This window comes from Ctenopharyngodon idella, chromosome 20 (assembly GCF_019924925.1).
Source record: "Ctenopharyngodon idella isolate HZGC_01 chromosome 20, HZGC01, whole genome shotgun sequence".
Taxonomy (NCBI): domain Eukaryota; kingdom Metazoa; phylum Chordata; class Actinopteri; order Cypriniformes; family Xenocyprididae; genus Ctenopharyngodon; species Ctenopharyngodon idella.
In genome coordinates, this window is record NC_067239.1 from 25208016 (window position 1) to 25223406 (window position 15391).

Sequence of the window (15391 nt, forward strand, 5' to 3'; positions counted from 1 at the left end):
GCTGTGTCATCACACACCGGAATCAAACCTTTCCACATGACCCTCACCATGGTTAAATTCGAGTCCGCACTTCTGTTAAGTATGTTGAAAGGACTGTTAATGAGCGTGTGGAGTTGTACTCTAAGCTGATTACAAGCTTATGGGTACAACTATAGCACATTAAGCTGCAGTGTGAAGTTAACCAGATAGCAGACATAAGCTACCATTCATTTCCAACCAGACTAATAGTACTAATTAAAAAATGAAAACCTGAAAGCCATGTAATCATGATATAGATCTTATGAATGGCTAGTTTTAAAGGCAACATTGCAATGAGAATCACTCAAATGCAAATTTTTACAAATCCCCATTTATTTAATGAATTCAGATTCAATAATATAAACAATTAAATATGCGATGCATTACGAACCATGTTGAATAAAAACAGGAGGAAAGTAACAATGTAGTGTCGTGGTTCTTAGCTAAGTTTTGGCCATTGGTAAATTCAGACCAGCCTTGGCTTTTCCCCCCTCATTATCAAACAGGTTACTACACACAGCATCATAAAACTTAATATGTGCACTGGTGAAGAGGCCAACACCTCTCAAATGCTTTAAAATCATTTGCACCCTAAACAAAGTGCCAAAAAAGTAAAAAAAAAAAAAAAAAAAAAATTTGATTGCTGAAATGTGCCTTGTCCATTGAAATGATGTACCATTGGAAAGAAATGAAGAATGAAAAATATTCTGAAAGAAAGTAACAGTTGGTTTGGAAGCAGATCATATTGCAATGCTTTCTAATGAATGTCTGCCCTCATCTCTTTATCTTTTGGCAAGTTTATTCTATGAAATCAATATCCAGTTTTTACGGGAAAAAAGAAAACTTCTTGGCTATAAGAAAATGCCCCCCCAAAATGACAACCAAAACAGACAGATGGCCATACACTACTTGAAATTATCACACACAATACTATTTGCACACAGAAACAAAATGGTGTACAATCCAAATATATACGATGGCATTCAGAATGACAATTTATAGGGAAAACATTTGGCATCTAATGTAGGGTTTCTAACAGTAACCTGACTATGGTTGAGTCCTTCACATTTAACACAACGGGCATTTCCTTATTGCTAAATTCACGAGTCTCTTGCAGATCCAAAATTTCGAAATGAAGTTTACACAGTGCATCGTTTCAATCAGAACATGTCATACACAATCTCAATTTTGATATTAAAAATAAATAAGATCATTAAAAATATTTGTGTTTTGTTGACATATGCCCTAAGAGCACGAAGAAAGCATAGGTTTGCTCCATGATTTGGCATAGCGTTCGCCAAAAGTAGGGTTGATCCCATTTCAGCCCCTATGAACAAATTAAAAATCCACATTTACAGATATTCTTGCTTTCGCAGTTGATAAGTAGCCATAAGGGCTGAAGCCATTAGAGTTGCATTAGAAGCCTCCTATGAATGTAGTAGGAAAAAAAAAAAGTGCATAGAAAAAAAGAAAAAAAACCTTTTCACCAGCATATTCAAGTGTTTTGATTTTAGGGAAATGTACGACCATTGCACACAGCTTGGAATACCGAGCACAGCACGTTAGCTGACATTTGAGGCGTCTGCCTTGGCTTTGGTCAGAAAAGGGTCATTAGGCAGCTATGTCTTGCCATTTGCGTAAGATTGACCGATTTGATCTTTAACGAAATGCAGTATAATGAAAATGTACCAGATGACTGCAAACTTCAAAATGAAAAACTCCCATCTAAAGAAGCAAACTAAAAAAAAAAAAAAAAAAGGTGCCATGTTATGGCTCCACTTTTGGATGAAGAGAAGTGGGAGGGGTTTTGCACACGTTCCTATGCTGTATAGTAGAGGCATGCTGTTATTGCTTTGCATGCACTCACATGGTCATTCCACTCACATCCATGCTTCTAACACAAAAAAACAAAAAAACAAAATAAAAATAATAAATAAATAGCCAGAACCAGAAAGAAACACCCTAAAATTAAAACCCACTTCCCTCCTGGAGCACTGCAAAATGGCACCAGTCTCATAGCTTTTGGAAATGAACATGTGGTTACAGACAGACATACACACCAATGGAGACACAGATTAAGTGAGATTGGCTTCCTTGTCTTTTGGCAAACAGTCACTCGTTTGCAGTGGGTCAGAGTCAGGGTATGACGCAGTGGCACAGTTCAGTCCTGGTGCCTTGATGCCCTGCGATCAGCATATTACATCAGGGGCCTTAAGAGTCCGTCAGCAGGACCCCCTCTGTGATGACCGGGACCAGGACCAGGCAAGTGGCTCATTTCTGGGTGTTGTACACGGACTGGCTGGCTGCGAAATGCATGGACTCTGAGGTGTTGATGGTGGAACTGGGCTGAATCAAAATGGGGACATTTGAGCCTATAAAATGGACAATAAAGGACAGAATTAGGATCTGAATATCATGACTTCAATTACTTTACAAAACTACAAAGCAGTGGTCAACCGATATGGGTTTTGTACAATGTCAAGAGCAGAGTAGTCAATATAAATACAGATATTATATTACCATTATTTAATTAAATAAGAATTTAATAATCTTTATTAATTTAATACTCTTTTCACTTTAATGGCAATGAAAAGGCTATTAGTTATTGAAATGCCTTACTTTCAAAAATGTCACTTTAATAAATTCATTTTAATTCATCTTTTTTGCAAAAAAGTCCACTAATTTGGACAACAATACATAGTAAAACATCAGTTTTACAGCAGCAAAAGGAACACAGTTTATATATATATATATATATATATATATATATATATATATATATATATATATATATATATGAAAAGATTAAATTATATTAATAAAAAGATATCCATCATTGCAGTATCCATCATTCATTGATTGTTGGCATCATGCTGTTTTTATACTACCGGGAGAAGAGACGAGAGAATAACCACTTCTGTTCATCTTCCAAGTCGACAGAATTATCACCAGGTGCCGATAATCTCAAAATAGTCCAAATTTCAGCTGACATATCGGTCCACCAGTACTAAGTTGAAGTAGATGATGTGTGACATGCATTCATGTAGACAGACTATTTGTTTCCGTTTTGCATGAAGCCATCAATTTTGAGGATTAGACAGCCAGAGGTACAGAACATACAGTTTTATGGAGTCACATTACCAGTAGGTTTTATGGTATAAGGGATATGTGGGTTTTCCTAGCAGGAAATAAGCACACTAGGCCTACACTGTTCTCTATAGTGAAGCACATCAGATGCGGTTTCTTGGGAATATGTCCAAAGGTGGTCACAGCTCTGCTCCAAGACACGTACCTCCCTTCCCTGATGCAGCTCTTCCAAATCACCGTCCCACTAAACGGTCAAGCATCCATGTGCAGCAAAGAATGAAATTAGAGAATTTCTTAATGCATTTGTTCATTACAATTAATCACTCCCAGCAATACATTAAAAATTAAAACAAAACACTCTGTATACCTTATTTAAATAACAGAGAGCTAAAGAAGTGCGACACGAAACAGTGGTGGGATGGTAAAAAAGGCTATACATAGAGATGTGAGGTGAGATGAAGATGACATTGCTGAACAGATGGCTGCGCTGACAGGCCAGCGGTGCCTCAGTGCGAGACGGCTCGTGTTGATTGCGTTTCTATCGATGAGATGAACCTGCTTTGACAGCTTTGCTTTATGCTGACGCAACATTCCCAACAGAAATCCCATTTCCTGCTGACTCATCCTCGCACTCACTGACAGATCCTAAGATCCTCTAACATAGTAGTTTTAATGCAGGATAATAATAATTTATTATTATTATTACTACTAATTAAAGACTGATTTAATTAAATAAGTATATCTGTTTGCGCTGCGTTTCAAAGTGAAGTGTGCACTTTGCTCACACGTTTAAAACAGTTCATGTGACTACAGTGGTTCAACCTTAATGTTATGAAGCGACGAGAATACTTTTTGTGCGCCAAAAAAAATAAATAACGACTTTATTCAACAATATCTTATGATGGGCAATTTCAAAACACTGCTTCAGGAAGCTTCGACGATTTACGAATATTGTTTCGAATCAGTGGTTCAGAGCGTGTATCAAACTGCCAAAGTCACGACCCCCAGTGGTGAACACTTATGACGTAATGAAGCCTCGTTTACTGAAATCACGTGACTTTGGCAGTTTGATACATGCTCTGAACCACTGATTCGAAGCAAAAGATTCATAAAGCTTCGAAGCTTCATAAAGCAGTGTTTTAAAATCGCCCATCACTAGATATTGTTGAATAAAGTCGTTATTTTGTTTTTTTTGTGCATAAAAAGTATTCTCGTCGCTCGTCGGTTGAACCACTATAGTCACATGAACTGTTTTTAATATGTTTTTAGTAGCTTTCTGGGCATCTGAAAGCGTTAACTGTCTTGCTGACAATGGAGGCCTCACTGAGCCATCGGATTTCATCAAAAATATCTTAATTTGTGTTCCGAAGATGAACGAAGGTCTTACGGGTGTGGAATGACATGAGGGTGAGTAATTTATGACAGAATTTTCATTTTTGGGTGAACTAACCCTTTAAATTTAACATTAATCTTCCAGGGGTCATGCCCCTGGACCCCCCTAGAGGGACCACAGTCTCACAAAATCCTATGGGAAACATTGGCTTAACTATAACAGTGCTCTTGAAACTACACAGTATTATTCCATTTTCTGGAATTATAATGCAAAGTATTACAACAAGCGCATTAGGTCAAAGAATGCACTGAGGAAATTATAATCAGACTGCTCTAAAATACTGAAAACCGCACTTTATGGCTAATACTAAATAATTCATATAACAATATTATACATGTAATATTTTATATTATTATATATATAGTATACACTACAGTTCAAAAGTTTGGGGCCAATAAGATTTAAGCTTTAGAAAAAAATCCTCTTATGCTTACAAAGGCTGGATTTATTTTTATCAAAATATAGTAAAAACAGTAATATTGTCAAACAGTATTATAATAATATTCTTTGAAAAGAAGTTTAAAAAAACAGCTTTTATTTACTATAGAAATATTTTGTAACATTGTAACATTTTACTGCCATTTTGATCAATTAAATGCATCCTTTTTAGATTCTTTAAATTATATATATATATAATATTTACAATAATATTTAATAACTCTTGTTATTAATAATAATTGTTAATATTAATACAATTAATAATGCTAATCAATCAATATATTAAATATTAAAAAGTTATTAATTTCTCAGCTGTTTGGTCTGGCACTATCATAAACTAAAGGGTCAGATGGTGTCCTTCTACCTCCTGCTCACCAAACTCCAAAATCTACAGGAGGTTCAAAGTACTTGGCAGAAAAAGGCTCGGCCTGACAACATGCAAAACAAGGACATCCACAGCACGCACGCACATGCAAAGCTTTAGGTTCATGCATGGGCCTAGTAAAGCAAACACAACTCAAGATCTCCAGATCTGTAATGCAAGTCACTGGCTTTGGGTTTCAGTTCATTGCATAAAGTTCCTTAAAAAGGAAAACATTTGATCTACTTAATGAGCTGTGAAAGTACTGGCACCGATTAATAAGCCTCAGTGAGGTCGTCAAAAGGTTGGGCCTTACAATGTTTAATAAAGTCAGAAAACCAGATGCAATGACTAACTCGAAGCCTTTGTAACAGCAAACGCAAACATCAAATGCTGCACAGTAATCCAAATGTTAGTAAAAGACGATGATGTGAATCATGGACAAACACAGGGTTCTGTAGGTAGACATTCACAATGGAGTGACTCATGCTGGCGATAAATATTCATCTTACAAGTCATTTTGAATCCGGTAAAGTTTCATTGCAGATTTCTTGACCAGGACTAGGTATAGGCTGGACAATAATTATAGTTTCACCTGTCGAGTAAAAGGGAAACGATTATCTGGCATTACAGGTCACATAAAAGATTTCATTGTAATGTACTCTCACAGCTGTTAGGATGACCAAAAAAATGGTGGTTTATACCTTTAAATTTAAGCTTTAAACATGTAAACATCATTTAAATTCACTTACTGCACATTAAGGGCAATATCTGTATGATGTACTTTGGTTTATGTACAAAATTGGTAATATTCATAAATATAAAAGATGGCACTTTCAAATACTATCTTTAAGAATAACAGGAAATGTATATAAAATCCTAAACACAAAAATACTAGAAAGGTTCCCACAGTATTACAGAATCAAAACTGTAATGTGCCTTGTCTACTTAACTTGACTGTCATACATTTGCTAGTGCTAAATTTAGACACAACAAAATTGACCAAACACCTTGTGCTTGCACTCTATAAATAATATAAAAGCTATATTAGCATCAGGAAGACAAGAGGCGCCCAATGTCCTAGTTGACTGATACATACACATCTTGAATGATCAAAGTCAAGTGAAATGAGTCCGGTCTCATTTGACACTTCATTAAATTCAGCATTAAACAAAAAGATAAACTGCACACCTTCAGGTCATTTCAAATACTAGATTAGACCAGAATATAGGACTGGACTATTAATATAAAATGTAGTGCAACATTTGAAGATGATGGGTGATTCTGACTATTCAATTTCATATGAATCTGTGGCAATCCATCTTCCATCATGTCCTCAGTGATATCATTTATCCCATATTTAAAGGACCAGACATGAGAAAAGCACAATTCAACCATCAGAACTGATTATACTTGACAATATCTAACTTATTCTTATTTTTGTTATGATGTTGAAATCATCTCTAAGTATGAGCATTAATAATAAACTACCCTCAGAGGACAATCCAACAAAAGAACTGACATCTATATATGCAAAATTAGAGTTATAAATAGCTGCATGTTTATTCTTTTTGCTTCATCTGTTAAATTTGTTTCTGCTGTACATGCCACCTGAGCAACATCACGTGTCTCTACCGAGACAGCAGAGATGTCAGACACCTCCTCAACTGCGGATGAGGCTTTAGCAAAAACTATCTAGTCTCCCCTTGTAAAATAAACGATTTATATAGTTAGCAGTGTTAGATATTAATAAATAAATTAAGTGGATATAACTATATAACTGCAAGTTATTAATTTCAATGATGTCTGCCTATAATTTTATATATTTAAAAAAAATTTAAAATTATACTCCATTTTGGGTCAGTAAGATTTTTTTTTTTTTTTTTTTTGCAAGACATTAATGCTTTTATTCAGCAAGGATACTTTACTGTATATTGATCAAAAGTGACCATAAAAACATTTGTAATGTTACAAAAGATTTCTATTTCAAAAAAATGCAAAAATATTAAGAAGTAAAAAAAGTTTTCAACTTTGATAAGAAATATTTCTTAGAATGATTTCTGAAGGATCATGTGACATTGAAGACTGGAGTAATGACTGCTGAAAATGCATTTTAACATATTCAAATAAAAATTGTAATATTTTACAATATTACTGTATTTTGATCAAATAAATGCTGCCTTGGTGAGCATGTGAGATTTCTTTCAAAAATATAAAATTGTACCAACCCCAAACTTTTGAATGGTATTTACATATATAGAAATACTTAAAGCACAAATTGCTGAAAGTAATAACTTGCAGTTCAACAATAGTGATGTTGATTCTGTGGGCATTCTGATGGATTAAGTGAGTTCATTCACTGAAAGATTCATCAGAGTGATTCAAACAGCTAATTCCTGAGTTCTTTTGAATGATTCCCAATATTTTAGTCATCCATCTAAAAGAAGAAGTGTTATTAAAGTCAGACCAAAAGATGCTTCCTTTCCAACAGACTCAATGCTCACCTCCTCCATCCTGCTCTGCTTTGATCTGTGCCTCCAGGTCTTCTGGGTCCACGTATTGGTAGTTCTCATCCTCCTCTGGTGGTTTGCACTTTCCACAGCAGAAACAGCAGCAGCAACAGCAGCAGCAACAGGAGAAAACAGCACAGCACATGACCGTAGCCTGCGGAAAGGACACAGACCTCAGATCATAGATGGCTCTTTTAGAAAGGCACATGTTGGAAGCTTAATGCCACAACGACAGGCAAGTTAGCAAGATGCTACCACCAGCTACTACTCGGTCCTAGTCGGTCAGCCACTATACTGACCTTGTTGGTCAGTCACTATCATGCTAGAAAGTTCGAGGAGCTTTTTGAAAGCTCCTAAGCTGAAATACAAGGGAAATGATTGGCAAAAAACAAAGCACATCAGCATTTATTTATAGCTTTGTAGATCAAAAAAAAAAGAAAGAAAAAAAAAAAGATGCAATTTGATCTGGCTCAGCTGTCTTGCTTTCTGCATTAAACCTATTTGAAAAAATGATTGCATGTTGATCAAAAGCCACTATCATCTGTAAAGTACATTCAGAATGTAGCATCTCAAAGAGAACAAAGCTTGCTAAGTAATGTGACGTCTGTTCTGCTCAGATTATGGTAGTGGATTTGAGTGACACCAATTTCCTTCTGCAATCATTCGGCTCTTTTTTTTTTTGATTCCAGGTTTTCTATTGCCCACTCATCTCTTCTGGTGACAAAAACCCAGTTCACGCAGTCTGCATTGTTTATTTTTGATCGTTGTCTTTTCAATAATATTTCACAAATTCTATCTTAGAAAAAACATTTTTTTTAAAAGTTTTTCGTGCTAGGCAAAATCATGCAACTCCTTATTTCATCAGAACTGCATCTCTGAGTAAGTGAATGTCACCACAGAATGTCAGTGGAAGTCAACACACTGAGTTTACAGTAAAGATGATCAGTAGTGAACCTTTTTCATGCAGCTGTAAATAAAACCTCTGTTTATACGGAAATGAGCTCTCACCTTGAACCACCACTTTGACATGAGAAAGTAGTATTTGACACTCTCTTCTCCAAACTGCTCGGACACGTAGAGCCCCATGGAACCATACTCATCGTAGATTTTGCGCTTGGTCTCATCGGTGAGGATTGAATTGGCATTGTTGATTTCTTTGAACTTATCCGCAGCTTCTGGGTTGTCTGGATTCTTGTCTGGATGGTATTTCAGAGCTAGTTTTCTTTAAAAACAAAGAATTTTGTTTAACATGAATCTTGTGTAGAAACCCTGTTTGCAGAACAAACAACTCAATTGAAATGATTAATTAAATTAAATTGTTAACAGATATTAGCAGATATTTTTATATGGCTTCAATGCAATCATGGTCAATGCAAAATACTTAAAATTAGTGTTTATTTCAATAATAAGGTTTAGTGTGCATTTATCTAGTAACCATACTGTATATATAGTCACCAAACTGGTTCCCAGGACAAATGCTTATCGCTTTAAAGTAAAAAAGAGAAAACCCTTTTATTTAGATTTATAGTAATAATAATAATAATAATAATAATAATACAATGCAGTACATAAAATTAAAATGTAAATTAATAAAATTATTAAAAAATATTTATACATGTATAATTTTTTGCTAAATTGAATTGCAATTTAAATTGTTAAAATGTAAAGTTAATGAAAAGATTTTTCATTTATTACTAATTTTAATATCAATTTTGTATAAAATGGAGTATAGTGTAAAACATATTGTTGAAAAAATAATTATATTGATATACTAAAATAAGACAAAAATCAGACAATCTATAATAGCAGCACTGGTGTATGTAGTCTTGAATCTCTATAAACAAGTTAATGAGATTCTTTTACAACCATTTCAAAATAATTCTGAAATTGCAAATTAAAGGGGTCAAAGACATAAGAAATCAACATTTCCTTGATCTTTTGACATATAAGAGGTCTTTATACCATTAAAACATACTGCAAATTTCTTAAAACATCCTCCTTATTATAAACAAAGCATCTGCTATATCAAGCTACAAAAACAGCTCATTTGGATATTGCAGGCATATGACTGCCCCCAGAGCAGGACATCAACGAATCATCGCACCATCATCGCATTCAGTCACTTAACAGCTGACATTTGCCTAATATAGGATGTGTGTGTTGCATCAAAAGCAAACAGAAACCATTACAATCACTGACGCTGTCTACACTGGATACATTCTCCACAAACCATTCTCCACCCACTTGCACCATAGTTCAACTTAAATCTGACTATGCATCTATAATATGGCTTGTTAAAAATAACATGTAAAACAGACAGACAGAGTTTGGCTAATGTATGTTTCTGCCGATGGATACGAATTCTGGCTTCCCAATACGTTACAACAACGTAAAGTCACTTGGCTGCATCTAAATTTGAATTTCAGTGAATGACACAAAACCAAAAACAGTTTAGGCTAGGGCTGCACAATATACTAAAATTAAATAGAAATTGCAATATTGCTTAGTGTGATTTTCAAACCACAAATACAGTGATTTAATTATATAAATTTTGTTTTGTGAACGAGGCACAGTGTAACGGAGAGTTCGCAAAGAAGCTTTTGTTGAAAGATGAATGTATTGAATCTGAAAGCAGCTGCATCACAAACCGCAAGTAAATGATTTCATGATGTGTAATTTGTCTGTAAATGTCAGATTTATACGAATAATGCTTATTTATATGAATAATGCTAAAATCCATGTAATGACAATGTTTACCGTACCTGTAGGCTCTTTTAATGTCCTCTGCTGTGGCCCCTTTCTCCAGTCCCAGCACCTTGTATAAACTGTCCCCTGTAGTGGACATCTTCCTCTGAGGCCTGTCAGAGGACGGCTTGGCATCTGCCATGATTCAATGCTAAAGAACAGCAAAAACAGACAGAATTATGCATTTAAAAAATTCACTGCATCCAATGGGAGCTACTCTTCAAACTCTTCTGCAGCAGCACATTATTGACACATGGAACAATGTACACAGCCAAAGCAAGCAGAAAGCACTCGGCTCTATTTTAACAACACACTATGCGGATACGAGGTGTGGCGAAGGTGAATTCTGTGTTCATGTTGAAATAACAGACGAATTTCGGATGTTTATGCGTAATCCATCAGGAAATTACTTAAACACTACTAAGAAAACATTAATGAGATGTTTGCTCTCATAATCATAGGATATGTATCAGCTTGCAATGGTGGGCAGAGCAACTGCTTCCCCATTCTCATAACGCCTGCTAAAGAAGATTATGTTTTGCTGATCTCACAGATTACAACCCCATGTTGACAAAGGCAATTAGACGCTTGTATACACATAACACCTTTCCTGATCATGAAAGACTATTTTAAGTGGTTTAAACACTAAACATGGATCCTTTTGGAGACACACCTTTCTGAACCACATCCTCACACCACTATTGTGAAATGAATGCTTCTGGCAACAACACACATTTCTTAGTAATTTATAATGTTACAAGAGAGTTCTTTTTTAAATCAATTCTGTTTCGGAAATTTCAATTCGTCAAATAATCCTGAAAAATAATGCATCATGGTTTCCACACACAAAAAAAGCAGCACAATGGTTTTCAACATTGATAAGAATAAATGTTTCTTCAAGCACCAAATCAGTTTTAGAATGATTTCTGAAGCATCATGTGACACTGAAGACTGGAGTAATGATGCTGAAAATTCAGCAAAATATATTAAAATACAAAACAGTTAAAATACAAAAATAAAAATAGTTATTTTAAATTGGTAAAGTTGTAATAATATTTCAGAATATTGCTATTATTGCAGAATATTGTATTTTTGATTAAATAAATGCAGTCATGGTAAGCATAAGAGACTTCTTTTAAACACGTTTAAAAACTACGTATTTTCGAATACATGGTATTCGGAAAAAGAAAAAAAAAAAGTAGGCAAAAAGTCTCTGGATGACCTGCTACTTCCGGCGAGATTCTGGAGTGCGCATTTAATGCACACTTTACTATCCCATGAGGCCACGATGTGGTACGTCCGGATTACATCCGGATACTATATAGAACATACTTCTACGCCATGACGTACAGCGCGTAGTACATCATGTCATTGTGTAGAACGTCATGTCATTGTGTACTACGTTGCTGAAGTTAGCGCTTTTTGGACGTACGTTGAATGCGTATGGCTGTCGCACCAGAAGCTTGTTATTTTACTTTATAAAGTTTTAAATAAGGATATTTGTCTTACACAAACGCATCAATTCACTTCAGAAGGCCTTTATTAACCCCCTGGAGTCTTATGGATTCATTTTTTTTTTTGGGCCCCCATTTGGGCCCCCATTCACAACTATTATAAACCTTGGAGGACTAAGGATATTTTTAAATATATCTCAAATTGTCTGAAAGAAGAAAGTCATATACACCTAGGATGGCTTGAGGGTGAGTAAATCATGGGGTAATTTTCATTTTTGAGTGAACTATCCCTTTAAAGGTTACGTTCTCTGAATTTTTTTTTTTTTTTTTTTGGAGAAATGAATGGGATTCTAGTCTTTCCACCCCTAAGCCACACTGAATTTTAAAGCTTGAAATAATTCCATTCATTCATTGCCAGTTAAGAGATGATCACACAACCAGAAATATAATAATAATCCTGGCAAAACAATCATAAGACGGAGTCACATCTTATTAATTAAAGGATGCATACACAAGAAAGCTAAACGATCACTCGTATCAAGACTGCAGCTGTGCGAGATTCAGATGAGCCTCTGTTCATCAAGCTGTAAGCTTATCCCAGGCTTAACTCTACAGTCAATGTATTTCGGATGAATCTAGCAACTGTGCCAATGTCTAATGAGAACGAATACTAATCACACAGGTCACTTTCTTCCAGATGATGAAAACTGGCTCGATGCTCCTAAATGAACCAGCCCGACATGACGAAACTGACACTACTCTATTCAAACCTAATGCAACATACGCCAATACTCAGAGCAGTTCAAAATTGTTAGAAACTTGAGCAACAAAACCTTTAAAATTCAAGGAAGCTAATAATAAAAAACAGCATGATTTTTTATAAATCTGCTAAACATTTGAAGACACAGATGACTTTGGGAGTCCTAATTACTAGTTAACTAGTTGTAGTACCTAGTACAGCACTGTAAAGCTGCTTTGACACAATCTGCATTGTAAAAAGCGCTATATAAATAAAGGTGACTTGACTACATTCAGCAAAAATGCATCAAATTGCTCAAAAGTACCAGTAAAGAGATTTATAATGCTACTAAAGATTTCTATCTCAAATAAATGCTGTTCTTTTGAGCTTTCTATTGAATCCTGAAAAAAAGTATGATGGTTTCCACAAAAATATTTAAGAAAGTGACTGTAAAGATATTTATGAAACAAAAGAAGCAGCACAACTGTCTCAACATTGATAATATTAAGAATTTTTGAGCAGCAAATCAGCATATTATTAGAATGATTTCTGAAGGATCATGTGACACTGAAGACTGGAGTAATGATGCTGAAAATTCAGCTTTGCTATCACAGGAATAAATTACATTTTACCATAAATTAAAATAGAAAATAATTATTTTATATTGAAATAATATTTCACAATATGTTTTTTTTTTTTTTTTTTTTTAATCAAATAAATGCAGCTTTGGTGATGCACAAGCAGAAAATATATTTAGTACTTTAAATGCTTTAATTTTAACATTTGACTTAAAAGTCTTTTAAAATGAACAGTGGGTGATGTAATCCATCTCGATTTATTATATGCACTGCAGCATGAATGAAAAAACATAATAAATATGTATGCAAGTTTCATTTGTACACAACTGGGCCTGACATCAATGTTCAATCTACTGCGATTCTCTCTTGAGGGGCTTCTGATAAAAGGTCGACTTGGTCGAACTCAAACACACTGTTTAGTAGTAAATCATTACCTCCATCTCTCAAAAACCAGGTAAACATGTGCTTTGTCCCTATTAGGTAGATTAACCAAGCGATGGATAAAATATGACACTACTCAAAACAACAAAAACAACTGTTTAAAATGAAGCAGAAAACTATTTATTAGAAATACCAGTGATATCCTTTGCTCAACTTCATTGGCTTTCACAACAGTTCTACATCAATAGATCTAAACAAAAACGTGTTAACTCTCCACATCTGGGTTGAGTGTTGTGACGTCTTGTGTCCATTGATAAGGTTTATTTTTATCCTGTCGTGGATATGCATCTGAGGTATTATCATAGTCATCATATTTACATTACTTGTTGGCTGTTGTAACGGGCCAGTGTCCTTGTAAAACTATAATCCAGTCTTAATCCAGTACAGATTACTATCCCCTTCAGACCCTGTGTTTTCCTTCACTCTTCACAGTTTAACCATGACCTGTTTGGTTTGACCTGGACAACAGCTACTAGAAACAATGTCTAAAGCTCAGTTAACACAGGTAAACATGGAGTTTATTCATCTTTATTCAGGATTATTGATAAATCTGGACGGATCTAGGAAGACAGCACGAAATTCGACCATCTAATTCATACCTAGTGTCAACAATACCACTTTGAATATAAAACCTCCAGCAAATTTACATCATAACAAATCTAATATGAAATTCATACACGATACTGACTGGTTTATAGGGTCATTATGAATTTGCAATTACTTTTATCGATGAAGCAAACGGCTGACTAGGCAGTTAGCATTAGCAGGTTTAGCCAAGATAGCAAATTTTCTGTGGATTTTGAGCGGCAAATTTTCGCACAGCCGATTAAAACTCACCTTGAACTGGGTGGTAATGTGATATAGTCAATTGTGGCTGAATCATAGAGGACTCAGCCGAATGGTTCTTTAGATATCCTATGTACAGCTCCTCATTGCTATCGCCGCACGTCCTCCCTTGAAAGCGTAGAGCGCTCTGAGGACGCGCTTGATTACTGAAGTCGACTCTTTGAACCGAGTCTCCAGCATGTTCGGCTCCCTTGAAAAATTAGGCGCACGATTGAATCACGGGAGTCAAATCTTTAGCGGAGTCGACTCTCGTTCTATGGATTATGACCATAGAATACCATTGGGCGTAATCGATGCTTTGACTTTGATTTACTCAAACGACTCCAGGACGGATTCTATCATGTGTAGCAGGTTAATATAACCTTTTTATCAGTCAAAGCAAAAAAGACTTCAGAGTTATTAAACACACTGCACATAAGGCGGCGAGGTTGAATTTAAGACTCCAAATTATCCGGAGTAAATCATGTGAAAAATAACAAGGGTTTATGTAGTCTATTTATATGTAGTTTATTTCAGCTTTCAAAATAAAAGTCTGAAGCGCACAGTTTAGTAATGACGTAAATTTGTAGGCCAGGAGTTTAAGTTATTTTTAGCGGGTTTCGGTTTATACACACAACTTTAAATAATAACAAATAAAATGATAAAAACAATTTTTACTCAATTTATGCCAATTTATTTAAAATTCAGTAATGAAAACAATACACCATAAAATAGATTTTGGGGTGAAATAGTGGATTTCAGTGTCAATTTTAGGCAAGATGTAAACATTTAACGGATGTCA

General features: G+C 35.0%; 1 protein-coding gene across 3 annotated transcripts; it reads right to left on the bottom strand.

The window, feature by feature from the left end:
- Positions 1–329: 329 nt before the first annotated feature.
- On the bottom strand, positions 330–14773 carry dnajc5ga (DnaJ (Hsp40) homolog, subfamily C, member 5 gamma a). 3 transcript variants are annotated; one of them, XM_051874168.1, is made up of 7 exons: positions 14602–14773; positions 10570–10703; positions 8816–9029; positions 7802–7961; positions 5810–5892; positions 3311–3349; positions 330–2390 (listed from the first exon to the last, which is right to left on the bottom strand). In XM_051874168.1, exons 2-5 carry the CDS (start codon positions 10692–10694, stop codon positions 5813–5815), a joined length of 579 nt encoding a protein of 192 aa, XP_051730128.1. In that variant the 5' UTR covers positions 10695–10703; positions 14602–14773; the 3' UTR covers positions 330–2390; positions 3311–3349; positions 5810–5812. The 3 variants fall into 3 exon arrangements, with proteins under 3 accessions (XP_051730128.1, XP_051730129.1, XP_051730127.1); XM_051874169.1 differs by lacking the exon at positions 3311–3349; XM_051874167.1 differs by lacking the exons at positions 3311–3349; positions 5810–5892 and having other exon boundaries at positions 14602–14771.
- Between the last annotated feature and the right edge of the window lie 618 nt (positions 14774–15391).